The sequence below is a fragment of the Pholcus phalangioides genome, unplaced genomic scaffold (genome assembly GCF_987345545.1).
Source record: "Pholcus phalangioides strain wild (caught in Gottingen) unplaced genomic scaffold, Ppha-v1.0 ptg000003l_1, whole genome shotgun sequence".
NCBI classification, from domain to species: Eukaryota; Metazoa; Arthropoda; class Arachnida; order Araneae; family Pholcidae; genus Pholcus; species Pholcus phalangioides.
In genome coordinates this window covers 36,901,984-36,922,348 of record NW_028301596.1, presented here as the reverse complement: position 1 = coordinate 36,922,348, position 20,365 = coordinate 36,901,984, and the positions used below count along the sequence as shown (strand labels likewise).

Below are 20,365 nucleotides of genomic sequence, written 5' to 3'. Positions count from 1 at the left end.
CGCAGGCCTGTCAGATGTGTTCCGCTCACGGCAACTCACTGTCGGCAGCGATTAGCCTGGAGTAGAGAACATGCAATCGTCACAGTGGGCTTGTGTGATGTTTTCCGACGAGTCCAGGTTTAGCTTGCAGTCTGATTCACGTCGGACTTTCATATGGAGAACGCCAGGTACCCGTTACCACCAAGACAACATCATTGAACGACACCGTTACGGTGGTGCAGCATTTCTCGTTTGGGGTGGAATTATACTGGGTTCCAGAACAGATCTGCATGTTCAAACCGGAACCGTGAAAGCTCAAATTTATCGGGACATCATTCTGGAACAACATGTACGTTTGTTTAGGGGTGCCATGGGCACAGAATTTGTGTTTATGGATGACAACGCCCGTCCTCACCGAGCAAACATCGTAAACGAATGCCTTGAATCTGAGGATATAACCCGTATGGAATGGCCAGCATTCTCACCTGACTTGAATCCGATAGAGCATGTGTAGGACATGCTTGGCCGACGAGTTGCAGCCCGTCAACCAACTCGTACCGGAACTTCGGAGAGCATTGCTTGCTGAGTGGAGTGATTTTCCCCAAGATCAGATCGATAATTTGATACTCAGCATGCCTAGGCGTTGTACGGACTGTATTTCATCGCATGGGAGACATACAATGTATTAACCATTATACCAACCATGTAATAGTAAGTTTTTGTAAAGGAGATATTTTTTACAATTGCTCCAGGGAGCAAAAATCGTAGTTTTTATGAATGGTATCATACATACACCATCGTTTTTGTTCTTTATCTTTTGTTTAATAAATGGGCTTTATGAGTAAGTAACGTTTGTTTTGTTTCTGAACCTTTATTTGCCGGAGCTGGCATTATCCTTAATTTATGGACATGAGTGTATTATATATTACATTTGTCTGTTTTCTAATTGGCATGTAACAATACCATGCCTCAGGACCTGTGAAGTGACCTACACAGCTGCGTCCAAACTGTATTAGTTTAGCACAACATATGATCCTCTGGTTGGTGGGTGCTCGGGAGTGCTCGTGGTCGCACTGGGGGTTTGTGTTGGCGAGCAGGGGGTCCAGTTCTTTGTCTGCCTGTGTGGCTGATCTTGGGGCCCCGTGGGAAAAGGTGATATCATAATCCGGCGGTGACCTTTCAGTTAGAAATTCCTTGGAATATGGGCTGGGTCACCGTTCGGTTAGGATGTTAGGATGGTTTTTCCTTCCAGGGCCTTATGTCATCCAAATCATTAACGGACTTTTCGTGCTCCTAATATTTAAAGATCTGTGCTGGGTGATTGTAAAATCTTTCAGCTAAAAAATATGAGGTGATGTGTGTGATGATAAAAAACCATCGGTGTTTAACCTTTTGGAAAGAGTGCGGGCCACTTCATTGATTTGAAACGTTATCGTGGGCCACTGATCTGAAACAACGCCGCATGTCGGGTCACTTGAGTGATATGTAAATGTGCCACTGTTCGCTTGAGGGATCTGGAACGTTGCCGCAGGTCACTTAATGCTCATTAAATATGCAGCGGGTCATTCAAGTGATCTTGGAATATGATGTGGGTCATTCAAGTGATCTGGGAATGTGCCGCAGGACATTTAAGTGACCTGGAAATCTGCCGCGGTCACTTAAGTGATCTATAATTTACCAGAACTTTAAATATTATGAGCACTAAATGTCCGTAAATGATTTGAATCACCTAAGGCCCAGGAAGAAAGACAAGTGAACTTGAAATAACAATTAAACTATGAGTGAATTTACATCACTTATAGTGAAATTTTCGCTGGCGACATTTAACAATATATATAATTAAGTTTATTTGAATCCGACTTATATCCGCAGTTAGAGCAATGATTGGAGCACAGGACAAACGTACAAGAAGGATGTGTGTTCGATCTCTTCCTCCTCCTCCCCCCTTCCATCTTTGCTATCATTTATTGATTCACTAAAAAATGCTTTCATTTTTCGTATGCCTCTTGTGTTATTAAGAAAGTAGGGGTTGTAATTACGCTGCCCGGACTACACTGCAGTCAGTCCATTCAATGAAAATTCGGTCATGCGTCATTTCCACTTCAAAATGTAGAGCACAGATGGCAGCAGCAGCACCAGAACGCGAAACAATATATCTTGTAACTTACGAAGCACAAGGCATCGAGTTGGGCGAGATACCTTATTCATTTTCATTACTGCTGAGAGGATTAAATTCTTGTGATAGTCCATTCCATTCAATAGGCTGCTGTGAATTGTAGGCGGCGGAAGATCCATAGAGAAAACGTAATGATCGAGTTGGGTCAAAATGTGCTTTACTGGATATTGGGGTAACCATAAAAGTACTGGAAAATCTTTGTCGTTCTCTTTTCACAATTTTCATACATTTCGAGGGAGCGCGGCATGTCTCATTGCTATTCTTGAAGATCCCATACGCCCAAGGATAGACGATAAACATTTATTGATTAATATCATCATCTGCAATAATGCATTTACAATCATAATAGTTGGAAGTAGCTTCAGGAGGCATCAGTGAATCTAGATCATACCTGCCACATTTGGCTCGCGACCTCTCACAACCAAATTTTGTGTAAAAAAAACTAACAGTTGAACATTCAATAACTAATTTGACTATAAATAAATAATTTGAACATTCACAGATCAACTCAAGTGAACCGTTGAACATTTACCGAGCACTTGAATGGCTCATGGCACATTTACAGAACACTTAAGCGGCCCATGACAGTTCCACATCACTCCACATGTGACCCGCGACATATTTAGAGATCACTTAAGTGACGTACGGCATAGTTCCAGAGCGCTTAAGTGGCCCACGGTACGTTTTCACATGGCTTACGTGGAACCGCGGCGCAGTTCCTGCCAGCCAGCAAATATGGCTACGCTGTCATTTTAGACAAACGTTTAGTAGCTCCTTTGTTCATTTGGATTCTTCTGGCTTTGTCACCTGCTGGAATTTTTTTCCGACAACCATGTCCTTCGGGGCACCGAGTTAAAGTCACCGGTTGTGTGCTGTTAACATTGTTTACCCCATCAATGAGGGTAAGTCAAAGTGTTGTCCGTTATTTTTTGCTGTTCTTTCATAATTTTCCTCCGATTTTTTTAATTCAAATATCTTGGTGAATATTGCACTTGAAAATGTGGAATTTTTTTTTTATGTTGGCCTCGAGAGATACAGGGCAACACTTGAAAGTCCAAGAAAACAAGGGGGGACCGTACAAAAATTTAGATTTTTTTTATTTTGTGACACACTGTATTTACATTCTCAAAACCGGTGCAGGGTAATTTTTGAACGAATTTTGAGCATTTTTTAAATTGCAATCATACCTCTACGACGGACGGTTGATGAGATAAAGGGCGCATTACCACTTACAGGACACCCTGTATGATATACACACACAGCTATAGTTTCACAAGTTAAAGCCTCGAGATAAAAATATTGATCCAATTCCGAATCGATGAAGCCTACGTAGTATCATACATACCATACTGCAAGTCATTATTTTTGCTATCGCTGTAACACCACCTGTCTAAAGTACTGATTAGTGACAGTCTGAAAGTCCCGCAAGGGCATCATGAAACATATTTTATAGTTCTCGTTCATACTTCATAATCCCCTGATCTCTCTCATTCGGGAGTCGCTCATAAATGGCATTATTTTCTATTCGATTTTATGGCATCCGTTTTATGCTCCCGAATTTATTTCAGGATACCACACACGCGCGCGCGATTGATGAAAAAAGAAAATATGTTGCAGTATGTGTTATAGAGCTAGAGCCTCGATAATTCGAGGCTCCAAAACTTCGAGATTTCGAATATTCCAAGAAGCTCGGATTAATCCAAATTCCTTTTTTCAATGCCGCTTTGTTTTTTCCTCAGCGACGAGTTCTTCCATTTTGTAATTTTTTTTGGGGGGGGGTGGGTGGCAGGGCTCTTAACAGGGTCTGAAGGAGGGGAAGTCTTGGTTCCGAGATTGTTACCTTTCCCAGATTGGGTCCTTTCGGCGACCTTTGAGGTAAAAGTGACACAAATTGACCTTTCGGGTCAGAACTTTTCGCATGCTCTCTATAGTAAATTTACAAAACAAACAATTCTCATATTGGGCCTTCGGGCACTCTCGGGCCCCTGTCAGTCATTTATAAAGAGGACATGGGTCTTAGCAGTTGTGTAATGAATTAAGCGGGCATATTAACCTTCAACAGGCCATAGACATAAATATTGTGAAATAGGATTTTTTTTTTTATGCAAGATATACAGAAAAATGGATGTTGTGAGGATATTTTTTTTGAGATATTGATTTTTTTAAGGAAGGACAAAACTCATCACGGCCTCTACCGGGAGTCGAACCCGGGTCCCTCGTTTACCGAACGAGTGCTCTCACACTAATCTACAGAGGAGACAGAGACATTTTCCTTTACTGACGCGTCATCTTCCTTTGTAGCTTAGTAGTGAGTGATATAGATGGCTTTTTTCTCAGCCAGAGATATCAAGGAAACAGTTATTTTCCGGATATTATGCTGAGGTGAGCTCGGAAAGAAAAGTCATCACGTCTCCGCCGGGATTCGAACCCAGGCCCTCTTGCATACCGGGCAAGCATGCTACCATCTACACCACTGGAGACACATGAATCAGCCTTCCAAATTTCACGCACTGTGTCGTGAGGCGCTGAAGTAGAGGTCACCTTTCCGAGCTCACCTCAGCATAATATCCGGAAAATAACTGTTTCCTTGATATCTCTGGCTGAGAAAAAAGCCATCTATATCTCTCTAAACCGTCCCACCCGGGGGCCATTTCCTGAAGTTAAGAGAGGCTACTAATGCCTCTACTTCAGCGCCTCACGACACAGTGCGTGAAATTTGGAAGGCAGATTCATGTGTCTCCAGTGGTGTAGATGGTAGCATGCTTGCCCGGTATGCAAGAGGGCCTGGGTTCGAGTCCCGGCGGAGACGTGATGACTTTTCTTTCCGAGCTCACCTCAGCATAATATCCGGAAAATAACTGTTTCCTTGATATCTCTGGCTGAGAAAAAAGCCATCTATGTCTCTCTAAACCGTCCCACCCGGGGGCCATTTCCTGAAGTTAAGAGAGGCTACTAATGCCTCTACTTCAGCGCCTCACGACACAGTGCGTGAAATTTGGAAGGCAGATTCATGTGTCTCCAGTGGTGTAGATGGTAGCATGCTTGCCCGGTATGCAAGAGGGCCTGGGTTCGAGTCCCGGCGGAGACGTGATGACTTTTCTTTCCGAGCTCACCTCAGCATAATATCCGGAAAATAACTGTTTCCTTAGTAGTGAGTGCTCGTCCGGCAAACGAGGTACCCGGGTTCGACCAGAACCTCCTAGAGATAGAAGGCCTCCGCACTCAGCTTGTGATGTCAGTATGCAGTCCATTTTCCCTCAGAATATTCAGGGAAAAAAATTCTCGTGCCAGTATCATCGTTGTGAGGAAAAGAAATGATCTCGAGTTCAGAATTGGCGATTTCTATGCCCCACATCCAATCACTACGAGGTATTTGTGAGCCAATCGGGAAGATTCTACGCCAAAATAAGAAGAAACGAAATAGGATGCTGTGTTTCAAAATGTGGCAAACTTGCTAGGTAGTCTGAATGACGTTTATGGCAAACAGTGCACAGGCCTTCTATCTCTAGGAGGTGATGGTTCGACTCCCGGTAGAGGCCGCGTTGAGTTTTATCTTCCTTAAAAAAAATCAACAACTCAAAAAAATAGATATCTTCATAGCATTCAGTTTTCTGTATATCTTGCATTAACAAATGGATAGCGACATCATATCATAGGAATTTTTTAATTGTAATTTTTTTTTTAATCTGCATCTACTTTTTTTTTATGTGTTTTATATTCTTGTATTATGTATGCATAATAAAGCACTCGATACCGCCTCGTCCCCTCATCCGGCCCGATGACTAAAATTGACAATGGTTGATAGAGTCTGGGCGGTGCTCGGTATGAAATGAAATGATCCTTTAACATGGTGAAACACTATGCTCTAATAGAGAGGAATATCATTAGAAATAGTATTTAACCATTGATTTACTTCAAATTTTTTACACAACTTCTGCATTGTATGTGTTCTCCTATGCTAGTAAAAAGTCTTGCATATCTTAAATACATTTTTTTTTTTGTAAATTTAACAAAAAAAACGCATTAAAAACAGCTGGCTTGTAGGGTAAAATACCATATCAATGCAATTGAATGAAAATTGATTCAAAATAAAGGAAACTAATCTGGTCATGAAATGAAGCAAAAGTTTGAGATTTCATTGCCTCAGTCTTATTTAATATTAAACATAAAAATGTAATTTAAATTTCAAAAATTTTGAAATGTAAATTTCAATATTAAATTAGAGTCAATGAAATTTCGAACTTTTGCTTCATTTCATGAGCTGAATAGTTTCCTTTATTTTGAATCAATTTTTTTTTTCAATTATATTGATGGCATGGTATTTCATCCTGTACGAAAGCTGTTTTGAATGCATTTTTATTTTTAAATTTACAATTTACAACAAATTAAGTATCGGTGATATGTAAAACTTTATACTGGCATAGGATAACACATATATACGAGAACTCATGTAAAACATTTGAAATAAATCAATGGTTAAAGACTATTTTCAATGATATTTCTCTAGAGCATAGTGTTTCACCATGCTAAAGCTATCTAGTCCCCACAAGCTCAAAAACAGGTAGAGAGTAACAACCCCTATCCATTTAAAAATTCGTTCTCCTGTTACTTTTCGGATTATTCGAATTTTCATTAATCCGAGATGGTCCCGGTCCCGTTTACACCTCGGATTACCCAGACTCTATTGTACTGGTTAACACTAGCTCCAGACGTTAATCTTTCTACATGTGAATATCCTTAACAGCGAAGGGGGGGGGGGAGGGGCTTCAAGCTCGTTAGCACAAGACTTTGCTCCAGTTGCCCTGAGTAGTTACGGCCCTCATCGTTGAAGCTTTAACACAGACGTGAAATATCATAACTATTTTGGCAGTTTTGTAAGTGAAAATATTCGCGTTAAAATTTTTTGGCAACTCCGTGTTAAAATTACTCAAAATTTAAATAAAGTTTATATTAGAAAATAAAATATTAGAATATTTTAGTTGAAATATTTAAATACTTCTGAAATTACTGCAGTGATTTCAAATTTATATTGAAAACTAATTTAAATTATTATATTTTCAGAAATATAAATTGCTAAACATTCAAGTAAACAAAAAGGGCAAATAAATTTTTAAAAATGAAAATGTGTGAACTTGAAAACTCAAATAAATTTCAAAACATCCAGATCTCAAATTAGAAAAACCTCAGCCTTATAAATTCGGATAAATTAGAAAAAGTAAAATAAATTTAAAAAATTTAAATTTTTAAAGGTCTTCAGTCGGTTATTTCACTTACACGATTTTAAAGACATCGTTGTTTGATACAGAAATTGAAAAACAAATTATTTCGTAATAACAACCCAAAATGTAATTTAAAAGAAACAAAATGAAAAACATAATTTTGGGATAAATGCTGGTAATTTCTGAAATTGAGCTATTTAGCAGCCGAGTATTCAGCACCAATAGATTATTCAACAGGTATGGGTACGAATCCCAGTTAGTTGCCATTGATAAGGTGACGTAGGCGCATCTGACTCCATAGTAAAGGGAGTAATTTCAAGAACATGATATTTAGTTATGAAGTTATATTAACACTATTTACGAGTGCATTTACATGAGATTAAGAGAGAGAAAGACGCGACGTGAGCTTATCTGGTGTTCTCACATACATGACCCTTTGGACCAACATCATCTATAGCAGATGGTGCTACAGATGGTGTTGTCGGGACCCTCCGAAGGGGCACCCAATCACGTGATCATCTCGTGCTTTGGTACAGAATGTACTGAGATTCTTTCACGTGACCAGCGCGTGCTTGGTATGAGAGCCAATGTGCAAAATATAATAATAAGAAGAATATTGAAGCACTACAACATGAAGCTGAAGAATTCCAGAAGTTGATGACATGATTGCTCTTCGAAATCAGTTTTGAAAATCGCGGATCGTTGTCGTGTTCATAAAAAATGACAGGGATTCAGTAAAAATGATCGAAATTATGCAGTACAACAGCGATTCCCAAATAATTTTAAGGCGTGGATCCCATTCCCCGGAGATGTTTATGCCTGCCATGCACCCCCCCCCCCCCACCTCTAGTCCTTGAACCTCGGAAATCTTGATGTCTGCTATGGACTACCATTTATAGCAGCAGAAACTACGGACCTGAACTGCCCCGAACTGAACCGAAGTTTCATATCGAGAGATCTCACCACAAGTAAAGTTGTTGCCAAATCATAACACTATTACTACTGCAATCTACTAGCATTTCAACGGTAAATTTCGCGTGCTAATTAAAAATTAATTAAAACTTTTAATTAAAATTAAGTTAACATTTTTCTTTCAAGAACAGTCAGTTACTTGCATTTCTTTATTTCAAACTTAGCTTTAATTTGAATTTATAACTCTCAAATCGAGCCGTGGAACCCTAGGGTTCGAGGCACAACTATTATATATACGAAGAGAAAGAAGAGGCATCAATCACACATCAATGGCCAAACCAGAATTGAACGTTTTCGTCGGTTCCCAGCTTTTGCAGGCTGTCTTCCGACCTACAAATTGCCTGGGATTGACATATGAAGGAAAAGACAAGTTGTCCTTGCGTGTCAGTAGTGTAGTCAGTGTATGTGTAGGGGGTCATTCAACTATTGCGTCAGCATCGATGGGGGAGGGGTTTACGATTTGATGAATTTTTATGACAAAGGGGGAGGGGGTTTGGATGATGCTTACGTCACCAACCACCCTTTATGGACATATGAAATATTCTTAACGGCATCTTTTTCGGTGCGCCAAAAACGGGAAAAACCTTTCGATAGTTATTGGGCACCTGAACTAACATTCTCCCTATTGATAAGTCCCTTACAGAGCCACTTTAGTGATCTCTAAATGTTTCACGGATCCTTCAAGTGCTCTGGAAATGTTTCCAGACCGCTCAAGTGCTCTGGAACTGTGCCACGCATCACTCAAGTGATCAGTAATTATGCCACGGATCGCTTTCTGGGAATGTTCCGCTGGTAACTTGAGTGATGTAGAATCGCACTGGGAGCCACTTAAGTGCTCTAAAACTGTGCCACATGCCACTCAAGGGATCTCTAAATGCACCACGGATCGTTTAAGTGTTCTGGAACTGGGTCGCGGGTTACTTAAGTGATCTTTGAATGTGAAAGTGATCTTTGAGGCTTATTTCAGTGATGTGAAAATGTGCCACGGGCCACTTAAATTATCTGGAATTGTGCCACGGGTCATTTAAGCGATTTGTAAATGTGCCGCTTAGTTCATTTTTACAAAATTAGGTATAAGTGGGCAAGTCACATCAGATAACATTCAGGGCCATATTTGGTCAGCGTTCAAGGGTTTATCATATGCAGGGTGGGTCGCAATGGATATTTTTAAAGAGAAATTTTGATTTGAAAAATATTTTTTGCATAATTTTTTTTTTTTTCGTCTGGGGAGGGGAAGGCGCACGAGCCCCCCTATGTCCCCCTTCCGCGTACGTTTCTGATCCCACCAATATGCATTAGGAGGTAGGGGGCAGTGATAACGAAATTTTGCTGACAAGGGGGGGCGGGGGTTAGAGTTTTGCTGACAGGGGGGTGGGGGTCAAAAATGGCTAAAAATTTGCTTACGTAAAACTTGAACGGCCCTTAGAGAGAAATAAATTTTAATGTCAATCCAAGTGGATAATTTACAGATTTTTGAATTCAGAGCGCTCATCACGAGAAGTATTTCTATATTCTGAAGGAACATTTGTCATTGTGGGGGTGGGAGAGTAGCTGATGTTGTGTTACCCAAAAATCCCCACGGATTATGTGACATAATTGAAAGATGCTAATCAGGGATTTATGTTTACAGAGCATAAGTCATTTTTTTTTAAATATCGTTCATTCATTAAATAGTGTAGTAATTATACACTTTTCATGGTCACCCCCTCTTATGCGTAAATTGCCGATTTTGCAGCACTTTGCGTACACATTTACAGCCATAAAATGTCATATACGAATATTAAAAATAAAAATATATCAATAAAAAAATGTCTCATTAACATAAAGAAAGTCATTACTTTGTTTTTTTGTTTGAAAATTTTAAAAGTATTAAAGATGATTGTATGTTAAATGCGGATTGCGAAAACATTTCTCTGACAAAAAAGGAATTTCTTTGATACAAAGAAACAATTTGTTTCTGTCAACAGAGAGCGCTTTTAACAATAGCGAAAGACTGATTGGATCTGAAGTTTTCTTCAATCTCTTCTGCATCTGAATCATTCGTAAAGCTTCAGCCGGCGGTTTGCGACTGACGTAAAACAACTTCTCCTATGGTGCTTCATTCACAAATGGTCAAGATCAAAATGAAAGCCTTATGAAAGCCTTATGAGAGCGTCAGTCAGGGCCGGAACTGGAGGGGGGGCAGGCAACTGCCCCGGGCGGCAAATTTCAGAGGGATAATGCTTTCATATTATTTGTTTCAGTTCAACTTTACTTGATACTACAATATATTTTATTAGGTAGAACATGAGCAGTAAAAAACTAACAAAATTCAAAAATAAAATATATGTGCTTTAAGTTGGTTTTCTGCGGTTTTCCAACTTCGAGGTGCGAATGCTAGCTTGTCTCCCATTTTTTTATATGTGTTTATTTGTGTGCTTTGTATATGTTAACAGTTTTTGCGACCTCGCCCAGGGATTTCAGGTTCAAGGAGATCTAGAGACAAAGGGAATTCAAGGGTGCACAAACTCACCCTTCCGGCAAAACTTCATTGGTAGTAAATTGCCTATGGCGTTAGACCAGAGTTGGGTGTTCTGTTTGAATGAATGAATGTTCTCCCATTTGAGCCTGAAGCAGAACCGAAACCCTAGACGATTAGTTTTGCACGACCAGGGCCGCCGGGGGTTCTAAACGAAGATGGAGAAATGGACCATGATGAAGAGTCATGAAGGCCCAAGCAGACCAAAGACCCACTGGCTGGCCTAAAGACCGGACGGCAATCCTGAAGCTGAGCTCGCAGTCAAGACTACTGGTCTAGCGGCCCTATACGGAGGGGAATATCATGAAGAAGGGCAACTGGGGCTCGCAGACATCAAAGACCCGTTGAGCACTCGGACCAGCAAGAAAGGTCATACGAACTCATAGCAATAGGACGGATTTCTGCTTGGTATGAATGTGAATAGTCTCTCATTTGAAAAAGTCTCCCTGTAAAGAATAGGCAGATCTACACTGCCATGTCGACCCGTAACTAGAAGGAATAGCGAGGGAAAGGTGGAGACACCTTTCAACAAAATTTAGAAGGTGGCAAATTTTAGGCGAGAACAAGTAAATCGTTACAAAATTATCGAATTTCAAAGTGTTGGAGCGGCAAACATCCTAGTTACGGCTCTGGCGTCAGTAACTGTGAAATTCAGAAATGAGCTGTTAGCCTTGTACACCCTGCATTTTATAGGAGTTTGGTTTGAATATTTCCATTAATTTGCTTTTTCGTACAGCGTCCGCTATCGACAGAAATTTGAGCAGAATTTTTTTTTCTGTACCAAAAAAAAAAAATCCTCCTTCGTGAGAATAATTTTTTCGCAAACCGCATTCAAATAGAGAAACTCTTTCAATTTTTATGAATTTTTAAACTACTGTATTTATGAATTTATGGAACACCCTGTACTTTCATATGTTCAACACTTTTTCTAGCGTTTCTCTACTTTTCTCTTCACTTCCTTTTTTCCGTTTTTATCCTGTAATATGATTCTTTAACCCGAGAATTCCTTATTTCCCCTACAAAATTCCCTTTTTTTCAATTCTGTTTAGAAAAAGTAATAATAATCGTATGAAGAAGAGAGAGAAATATTACGGCAACGAGAGGGAGTTGATGGAAATTCTTGACCCCATTTTCATGAATTTAATTCTTTTTTACAGGAGAAAAATATAAAGCATTTCTATTCTTTATTCACCCTCCTGTGCAGAGAAAATCTTCAGGAGACTCTCGAGGAGGTTGAAGAACTGGTGTGAGGATAATTCTGTTGAGCTTAATCACACATGCCAAGTGTCAGTTCATCTGGCTAAGAAGAACCAAATTCATTAGAGCACCAATCTACCTGAGAAGCCATAAGACCTGTGAAGGAAGTGAAATATATGGGATGTGTTCTAAACCAATCATTATCCTTCGTTCTTCAAATCATTCACGTAAGAACTAAGGCTAAATTTCCAAGTGCAAGACTAACTCTCAAAAACAGTCATATTGTTTAAATCGATTATTAGACCTATCATGACCTACGCCACCCCAGTATAGGCTCAAGTTTCAAAGACCAACATGCAGCGTCTGCAAAGCCAACAGAATAAAATACTGAGAACCCTTGTGCGTGCCCCAAAGTGCATCAGAGGGGCTGACATTAGAAAAGACCTGAATATTCGAACCCATCCTCAGCTACATCCAACAAATCTCAGGGGATCACTTTGAAAGAATGAAGAACTCCGAGTACGAGTATCTGAGAGAGCTGGTCGACTAAAAACATCGTCAAAGACTAAAATTTCTCAGGCCTCAAAAAGTGCTGGTCGGTGCGTTAGGGTCTGAATTACTGAGCTGTATAATCTTTGTCTTTCTATTATAATATTTTTGTACTTCTATCTTCCCATCGAATTTATTGATCAACTCTATTGCATAGAGTAACATTGTGGTTAAATGTACATAGCTGATCTTGCATTGTACCAATTACGTAGTATAATCTCGAATATAACACACTTGTTTTTCTATTACATCTTTTGCATGTTAGATTTATTAAAAAATTTTCTCATTAATGCATTATGTAACATGTTGGTGAATTGTACATAAGTTATTTAATTTTCTTATCCATTATAATACTCGCATTTATCGCATAATATTTCTTTTCTTACTATTTATTTTGCTGATCAACTCTATTGCATAGGGTAACATTTTGATGAGGTATACATGGCTGATCTTTGTGTATTGTAGTATTCTAATGGTAGCATTTATCGGATCAGTATGTTTGTGGTTTTTTTTTTCTTTCTATTAATTTAGAAGCACTTCACATCTACACAAATGCGCACAAACTTGTCTATAACCACCCCCCCCCCCTTCATAGCTAGGAAGGGCAGTCTGTAAATCGCCAGGAAGTCCTCTCTTGCTGGGCAGCCACGAGGAAACATTAAATTCTGCCGGTCAGTCATCCTCCCGTGCCTCCCTCGCTGTAGCGATAACTTGACAACAGCTCCTTTGCCTTGTCATCAATTACCAGAAGCAGTCCTTGTCTTAGTTTGCCACCATTTACCATTAGCTCTCTTGTCTTAGTTTGCCATTACTCTCTTAAGGACAGCTCTCTTTCCTTATTTTATTATAATTGATCAGCAGCTCCCTTTCTTTTCTTATTCTGTCATCATTTACCGCCCTTTACCTTATTTTACTGTCATTTATCAGCAGATCCCTCTCGCCTACTTTTACCATCTATAAGTCTCTTGCATTACCTTATCTTATTTACCAGCAAGTTCCTCGCATAATTCCACCATCATTCAACAGAAAGTTCTTCTGCCTTATTTTTCCATCATTTATCGGTGGCTTCGTTTCCTAATTTATCATGATTTACCAGCAGCTCCCTTTTCTTATTCCGTCATCATTTACCAGAAGCCCCTTTGCCTTATTTTAGCAGCGGCTCCCTCGCCTTATTTTGGCATCATTTACCGAAAGCCACTTTGCCTTATTCTGCGATTATTTACTAGAATCTGCCTAACGATTGATATCGATGATTGCTCGGAGTCTGAATCCCAAAACAGCTGAGAGGTCTTGGGAAGAGTTAGAACGACAACTGATATCCAAATTCAAAACTCTCATCGGTGAGTAGCAGTGGCGTACGCGAGGAGGAAGAGGCATCAAGAGATAAAAAATTAAATAATTAAATTAACGATTAAGTAATTTTAAATATCTTTGCAAAAAAAATTAAATTTTCAAAAAAGCAAACCCCTTTATATGCTACTAGCTATAACAGCCGGCACTACAAGGGTTTTCTTCAATTATTGGGATGATTGAAAAAGTGACAAACCATTATAAAGGCATGTCTGAAAAACATGTCTGAAACGCATTGCTAGGGAACAACTGTAACCAAAGTAACCATTCCGAAAGTCATTGTTGGGGCTCAGAAACTATTGTTGCCTGACAGGTTCTAGCCCATTTTGGGCATTTGTCCTGCTCTGAGAAACTTTCAAAGTAGCCTATCGTTTAATATGGGCCCCGTTTGGTATTGTATGCCCATACTGAGTTGGCCTCTGACCTTGACGCGCGGAGGGAGGGTTCATTTTCCATGGAGGGGAAAGGGAAGAAAAAAAAAACTCGCTAAAACAGCGCAAAAGACGTGAACGAAAATTACCAACCTGCTCCTTTTCCCTGCGACCTTTTCCCCGAAAGAAGATAAATGGAATCGCCCATCGTGACGTTTCATGACGTTGCCAGAGGCCAACCCAGCGTGGGTGTACAATATATGCAAACTTTTGCGACGATCGATCTAAAATTGTTCATATGTATACAGAACATACAGAAAATCAATTTTATGTATTGTTTATCTTTTGTATTTAGATTTAAAACATGTTAATTTGAATGCTTTTTGAAGATTGGTCCCCTCCTACAAACATTTCATGTTCCCTCCAAAAATCAATCCTGTGTCGCCTCTGGTTAATAGCATGCGTTACAGAACAGTTTTCATTTGAACGTTTAGCTCAGTGGTTCTTAATCTTTTTTCCCATCCCGCGGCCCCTGTGCAAATTTACTTATCCTCCCGCACCCCTTTGGATAACACTTTTTCTATCTGTTCGAGAAAACCAAATTCTATAATCAATTATCCATGAATTACATTAGTTATATATTAATGAATTCCCATAAACTCTTGTGCTTATTATTTAATTTCGTTTTCGGCTATGATAAATATTCAATTTTGGCTTCTTTTTTTCGTAAAATTAATTCTGAAACTCTAAACTGAAAAATACTGCTATTTTTTTAAACATTTTTCGATGTTTGGAAAAACAGATTCCTCTGATTATTAATGTTATGAGCGATTTCTTGTGTGTTATTATTAAATGTTCTTACCCTTATTGATTCCAGCTGGAACAACGATATGAAGGGTGGGCAAAAAAGTCCGTAGAAACTTCAAAAATGAATATAAAAGCCGGAAAAATAAGCGAAACCGTTTGTAGGGTTAGCATCGCTGTCACATGAATTATTTTAAGACAGGAAAAAATAAATAAAAAAGCCAATATGTGGCGTTGGTACGAGCGACTTCGGTGGAAATATGCAAATGAGACGGTTATAAGAACTTTCGCTCCTAATCCATAATCAGTTCACCGTTGTAAACCGTGTATGTGGACCTGCTGCACTCTGCCGTTGCTGGATTTGTGACTCGCCAGCAATGTGTTATCCCCTGTGGTGGTGGTCATGTGGAACACATATTGCTGTAATAAACGATTTGGAGGCATTCTGATCGTTATTTACGTATATTTTCTTTGACTTGTGTACGTCAGAGCCGCCTATCGGCTGTTTTTTGAGTAATTTTCTCCGTCTTAAATCTAGCTATGCTAACCCTGCAAACCGTTTTTTATTTTGGTTATTTTTCCGGTTTTTATGAATTTTTAAAGTTTCAACGGACTTTTTGCCCACCCTGTATAAATATTCGTTTGGCATTTGATTAAATTTCTACACGTTTTTCTGGAATCTTCTCTACAGGGGTATCAAATCTAAGAGCAGCATGCAAATAACACAAAAGTTACAAATGTAAACAATCATACGTTAGGTATTAATGATGTTTTTTCTGAATTAAAATGGAAAACAAATACGATAGCTAATCGAAAAAGTAACTTTTGCGACGCTAATTTCGCGTGACACATTTCCGCAAGCGAAATCCAAAAGATGAGTATCAGTTAATTAACACGTTGGAAATTTTTCTTCGTCATCTCGCACCCCCCCCCCCCCCCCCCGGTTAAAGAACCACTGATTCAGTTTGTGAATTTTCGTTTAGTAAAGACGCCATCTGATCGTTGCTGCCGTAATTATAAATAGTGGCGAGTATCGGTTCGAACCCACTTTTCACCATAGTAGTGGTCGGTTGAAGTTGGTTTCCTGCGGTTTTCAACTTCGAGTCACGAATGTGAGCCGATCTCCCCGTTAAAAAAAATATTTCTACAGAAAGCAACAGGCCAAAAACTGTGCATATATTAAATCATTACACTTCACTGATAGTCAGAAAAATTGATGACAGATGGCAGCACTACACGTAACAAGCATTACACAGAAAAACAACAAAATCATAACACGGGCATGTACATTTCAACATGTACCAATTCGTTAGAAGTTCCGCAGAGAAATGTTGACGGGGTATATGTGTGGATTAGCAGCAGTAGTAGTAGAGGTGAGTATCGTGGTTATCGTCTCAACTAGTAATTCCAACTAAAACAAGTGCATAAATATCGTGGTTTATATCAGTTGTTCTCAACCCGAGGCCAAATAGTCCATTCTGGTACTGTGATACTCTAAGGCAGTGCTGCTCAATCTTTGGAAGCTCACGGCCCGGTTGATTTCTCTCTTGCGAGTGGAAGGCCGGTTATACACGCATCTAATGGGAAATAAATGGGTAAAAATGAAACGGTGAACCACTCACAGCCCGGTTTGACTGATGTCAGGGCCCGGTGGCTGAGAAAAACTGCTCTAAGGGAGCCCCTGATGGAAATCGAGTGGAAGAGGGAGCCATGACCGATGATTAAAACGGGGGGACACGCATAGAGCTGTAAAAAGAAAAAAATCAGGTGTGAAGTTTTAACACTTCAAATGAAACATGGTGGAGAAGAGAATATCACATTTCAGAATCCAGCAGAACTGCCCACAGGACCATCTTATCACATAGGAGAGCCCAGACACATCCCTGGCTCCTTGTGTGCATAAGGGATAATGATACTATTTTTAACGCGTAAGATGTTAACTCCTTTTTAGTACGCGACTCATAGAAAACCACTTTTGCTCCAGGCGCATATCCAGAAAAAGAGGATTGAGGGTAATCACCCCGCCCGTAAAATACGAGATTATCTTACGAATAAAGCGTATGCAATTAGTATTTTTCATGTTTAATTTTAATTTTAAAATTAAAATATTTTGAAAATTAAATTTTTATTTCTTTAAGAGACATCTTTCGGACACCGTCTATATATATATATATATACAAGATATACTGAATAAGTGGCTTTAGAGATAGATTTTTGCAGAAATTTAATCTCTGTCCCTGCAGGGGCTCGACATAAACAGCTAGTTTTCAATATACCTTGTATTAACAAGTGAGAGTACATCTTTCTAAACACAACACTATATGAAAATATTTGAACCCATATCCAGTGAAACCTCGATATAACAAAATTCTACTGGCCAAGAAACAATATCCTTGTAGAGGGATTATCGCGTTATATAGAGAGGCAACATTGGCATCTTTTCTGAATCTGCGTTGTTAGTACCATCAGAAAACGGGGGTTAATGTATTCATTCGTCGCGGAAAACTAATTAATTAGGTGATTAATGAAATTCATTCATATGCATTTTCCCTGTAAAGAAGTTTACCGTATTGCACTTTTGTGTCTCACAGAGAATGTGGGAATACCAACCACTGATGTCATTGGACGCTCTTGGAAGAACGGAAACAAGTGACGGAGTTGAAATTAAATTCAAGACAATTTCAAGCGAAACATAAAAATATATCGTTTTAGCAGTTTCAAAATCTCTAAAAATATCGTTGTAGAAGGATTTACCGTAGTAGAGGATATCTTTGTATCAAGAAGTGCTTAACATTATTAGATTAGGCAATTCCAAACAAGATTTGAAAAAATATCGTTGTAGAGGGATTCATCGTTATAGCGAGTATCGTTGTAGCGAGGTTTCACTCTACCCCATATTTTATCAGTTCGATCGGAATTGTTGACACCGATAACTTTTTAAGGTATGTATACCTTATAAATTGTCAAAATTTTTCAATACTTATACAAAAGTTGTACGATACAACCATAATTATAATTTAAATCAATTGAAAATAATGCAAATCATCAGGGTAATTAAAATAATCTCGGAATCTCCTTTCATGTGCTCGCACAAAAGATTACATAGCGCCTGAAAAAAATTTTACTGCTCATTTTTATGTCATATTTAACGCTTTTCACACAAGAGAAGAAATCACTTAAATTTTAGTTTCTTATACTTCCTGATGCAGTGCTCCCCAGCCAGGTGTCTGAGGAAAGCACTGGCAACCTCAAACGACCAACAAGTTGCCATGCTGCATTCCATGAACTAGTCCATTTGACAACAAATTTGGAAATTTTTGAACACACCCCTCATCCAAAACTCCACATAAATGTCACAATATACAAAGGAAGACACATGAATATCCAAAAATATTGATGTTTTAAAAAGATTTAAAAATAAATTTTCTCAAAATTCATATGTATGCACATGTTTATTAATTGTATTCATTATAAAATTTAACAACGTATTACTAACTATTTTAAAATTTATCAACGAAAATATATTTAGATATTTTTGATAAATATGTGTAAGTTTAGCAATTCGGTGACGTTCAAGGACAAAACAAAATGTTTAAAATCTCATTCCGATCATTATAAACATTTCACATAATCGAAGGAGGATAAATAATAAAATATAATCCCGAAATACGAGATTATTTCATCATCACATAACTGCAATATGTCGATTATCATGTGTAGATCATACCAAACATTACACAACGATAAATATCGAAAATAATTAAAAATATGTTCACGCGAAAAACGGAAATCTTCACGTGACATTAACACACGGAACGTTAACCTTAACCCTAAACGTTATATACATTGTTACAAAAAATAAAAAAATAAATAAACAATCACTTACCCACATTGTTGGCTGACAACGCTGGATCCAGCCACCATACGGTAACAAGCAACATATAAAAAACCAGGGTATTTAACCCGGTAATAAAACACACCATAGCTGCTCTTTACCCTGGGGGGTTTTTTTTTAAAAAAACCACTGTTGACCACTGTATAACACTAATTTTCAATCGAACATATTTTTTTCCTCCGTTTTTCTCTCCCGAAATCTGTAATTAAAACACACAACAATAGTTATTACGGGAAGAAAAACAAAAATGACACAACACTTGATCGTGTTATTTTTTTGTTGTTGTTGTTGTCGTCGGTGGTGATGATGATAATTTGGTGGCTTTGCGCAGTTCTTCTCGTTTTCGGTTTTGCTTCTTTTCTTATTTGATCATGTGCTGGGGGGACAGCCGCTGGAAATACATAACATACAGGTAGGTGCCTTGCGGTTAAGCGTGGCTCACAGGGGCCCCCCTTAAACCTTTGCAAGGAAGTGTCAAAACCTCGCTCTGTTTTTCCCCCATAGGGAAGAGAGCAGCTGGTTTCGAGGCTAGATCTCGCATTCACTGGCTCTCTCTATAGGAGATTATTATTTTTTTGCGTCTCCAATTGTAGCTGTGGGAGAGGGGGAGGAGGAAACGTGGAGGAGAGAAGAGACCCGGATGATGACGCAGGCGTTACGTCACGAGTGGGTGGATCGCATCGTTTGTGAGGGGGGATGTTCAAATATTACTTGGAGATATGACTTCCTCTCTAACTGAATAGGACAATGAACTCGCCAATAATTATGTTCAAAAAATTTACGTTACGATAAATGTGATTAATCCGATGATCAAAGCCGGCCTTAAGGGTGTGCAATATTTGAGGTCGCACGGTCCCCCAGCTCTTAACTAGTGAAAATTAATAGAAGTGAAAAAATATTAAATGTTTCAAAAATACATTTTTTTTTTTTGTAGTGAGCACTGTCTGATCTTGAACTGATTTGATTCTGGAATTTCCATCCATTATGGGATTACTTCTTTTATGAATTCTGTGGAATTATTTCTTTCGCTAATTTTGAAATTTCAATCAATTCTGTGATTTTCTCATTAATTGAGAATTTTCATGAATTCTGTGATTTTTCTCATTAATTGTGAATTTTCATGAATTCTGTGATTTTTCTCATTAATTGGGAATTTTCATGAATTCTGGAATTTTTCTCTCATTAATTATGAATTTTCATAAATTCTGAATTTCCATCAATTCTGGGATATTTGCTTTCATTTATTATGGATTTTCATCATTTGTGGGATTTTCTCTCCCATCGGTTCTGGGACCTTTGACCTCTCATCAATTCCGAATTTTCGTCCTTTGGGAT

The 20,365-nt window shown here is 38.7% G+C and overlaps 1 protein-coding gene and 3 non-coding genes across 5 annotated transcripts in view; 2 read left to right on the top strand and 2 right to left on the bottom strand.

Annotated features, from left to right (window-relative positions):
- The window catches only part of IA-2 (tyrosine phosphatase IA-2), a 417,960-nt gene extending 398,443 nt beyond the window's left edge, over nt 1–19,517 (bottom strand). The window contains exon 1 of one of the 2 annotated variants that reach the window (XM_089247694.1): nt 19,022–19,517. In XM_089247694.1, the coding sequence (XP_089103820.1) occupies nt 19,022–19,118 (97 nt within the window). In that variant the 5' untranslated portion in view covers nt 19,119–19,517. The remainder of the gene's footprint in view (nt 1–19,021) is intronic. The other variant, XM_089247685.1, reaches the window with a different exon arrangement.
- TRNAT-GGU (transfer RNA threonine (anticodon GGU)) lies at nt 4,563–4,636 on the bottom strand. Its single transcript has one exon. It is a non-coding gene; the product is annotated as a tRNA-Thr (tRNA).
- Nucleotides 4,891–4,964, top strand: TRNAT-GGU (transfer RNA threonine (anticodon GGU)). The gene has a single exon. It is a non-coding gene; the product is annotated as a tRNA-Thr (tRNA).
- On the top strand, nt 5,170–5,243 carry TRNAT-GGU (transfer RNA threonine (anticodon GGU)). Its single transcript has one exon. It is a non-coding gene; the product is annotated as a tRNA-Thr (tRNA).
- Nucleotides 19,518–20,365: the final 848 nt, after the last annotated feature.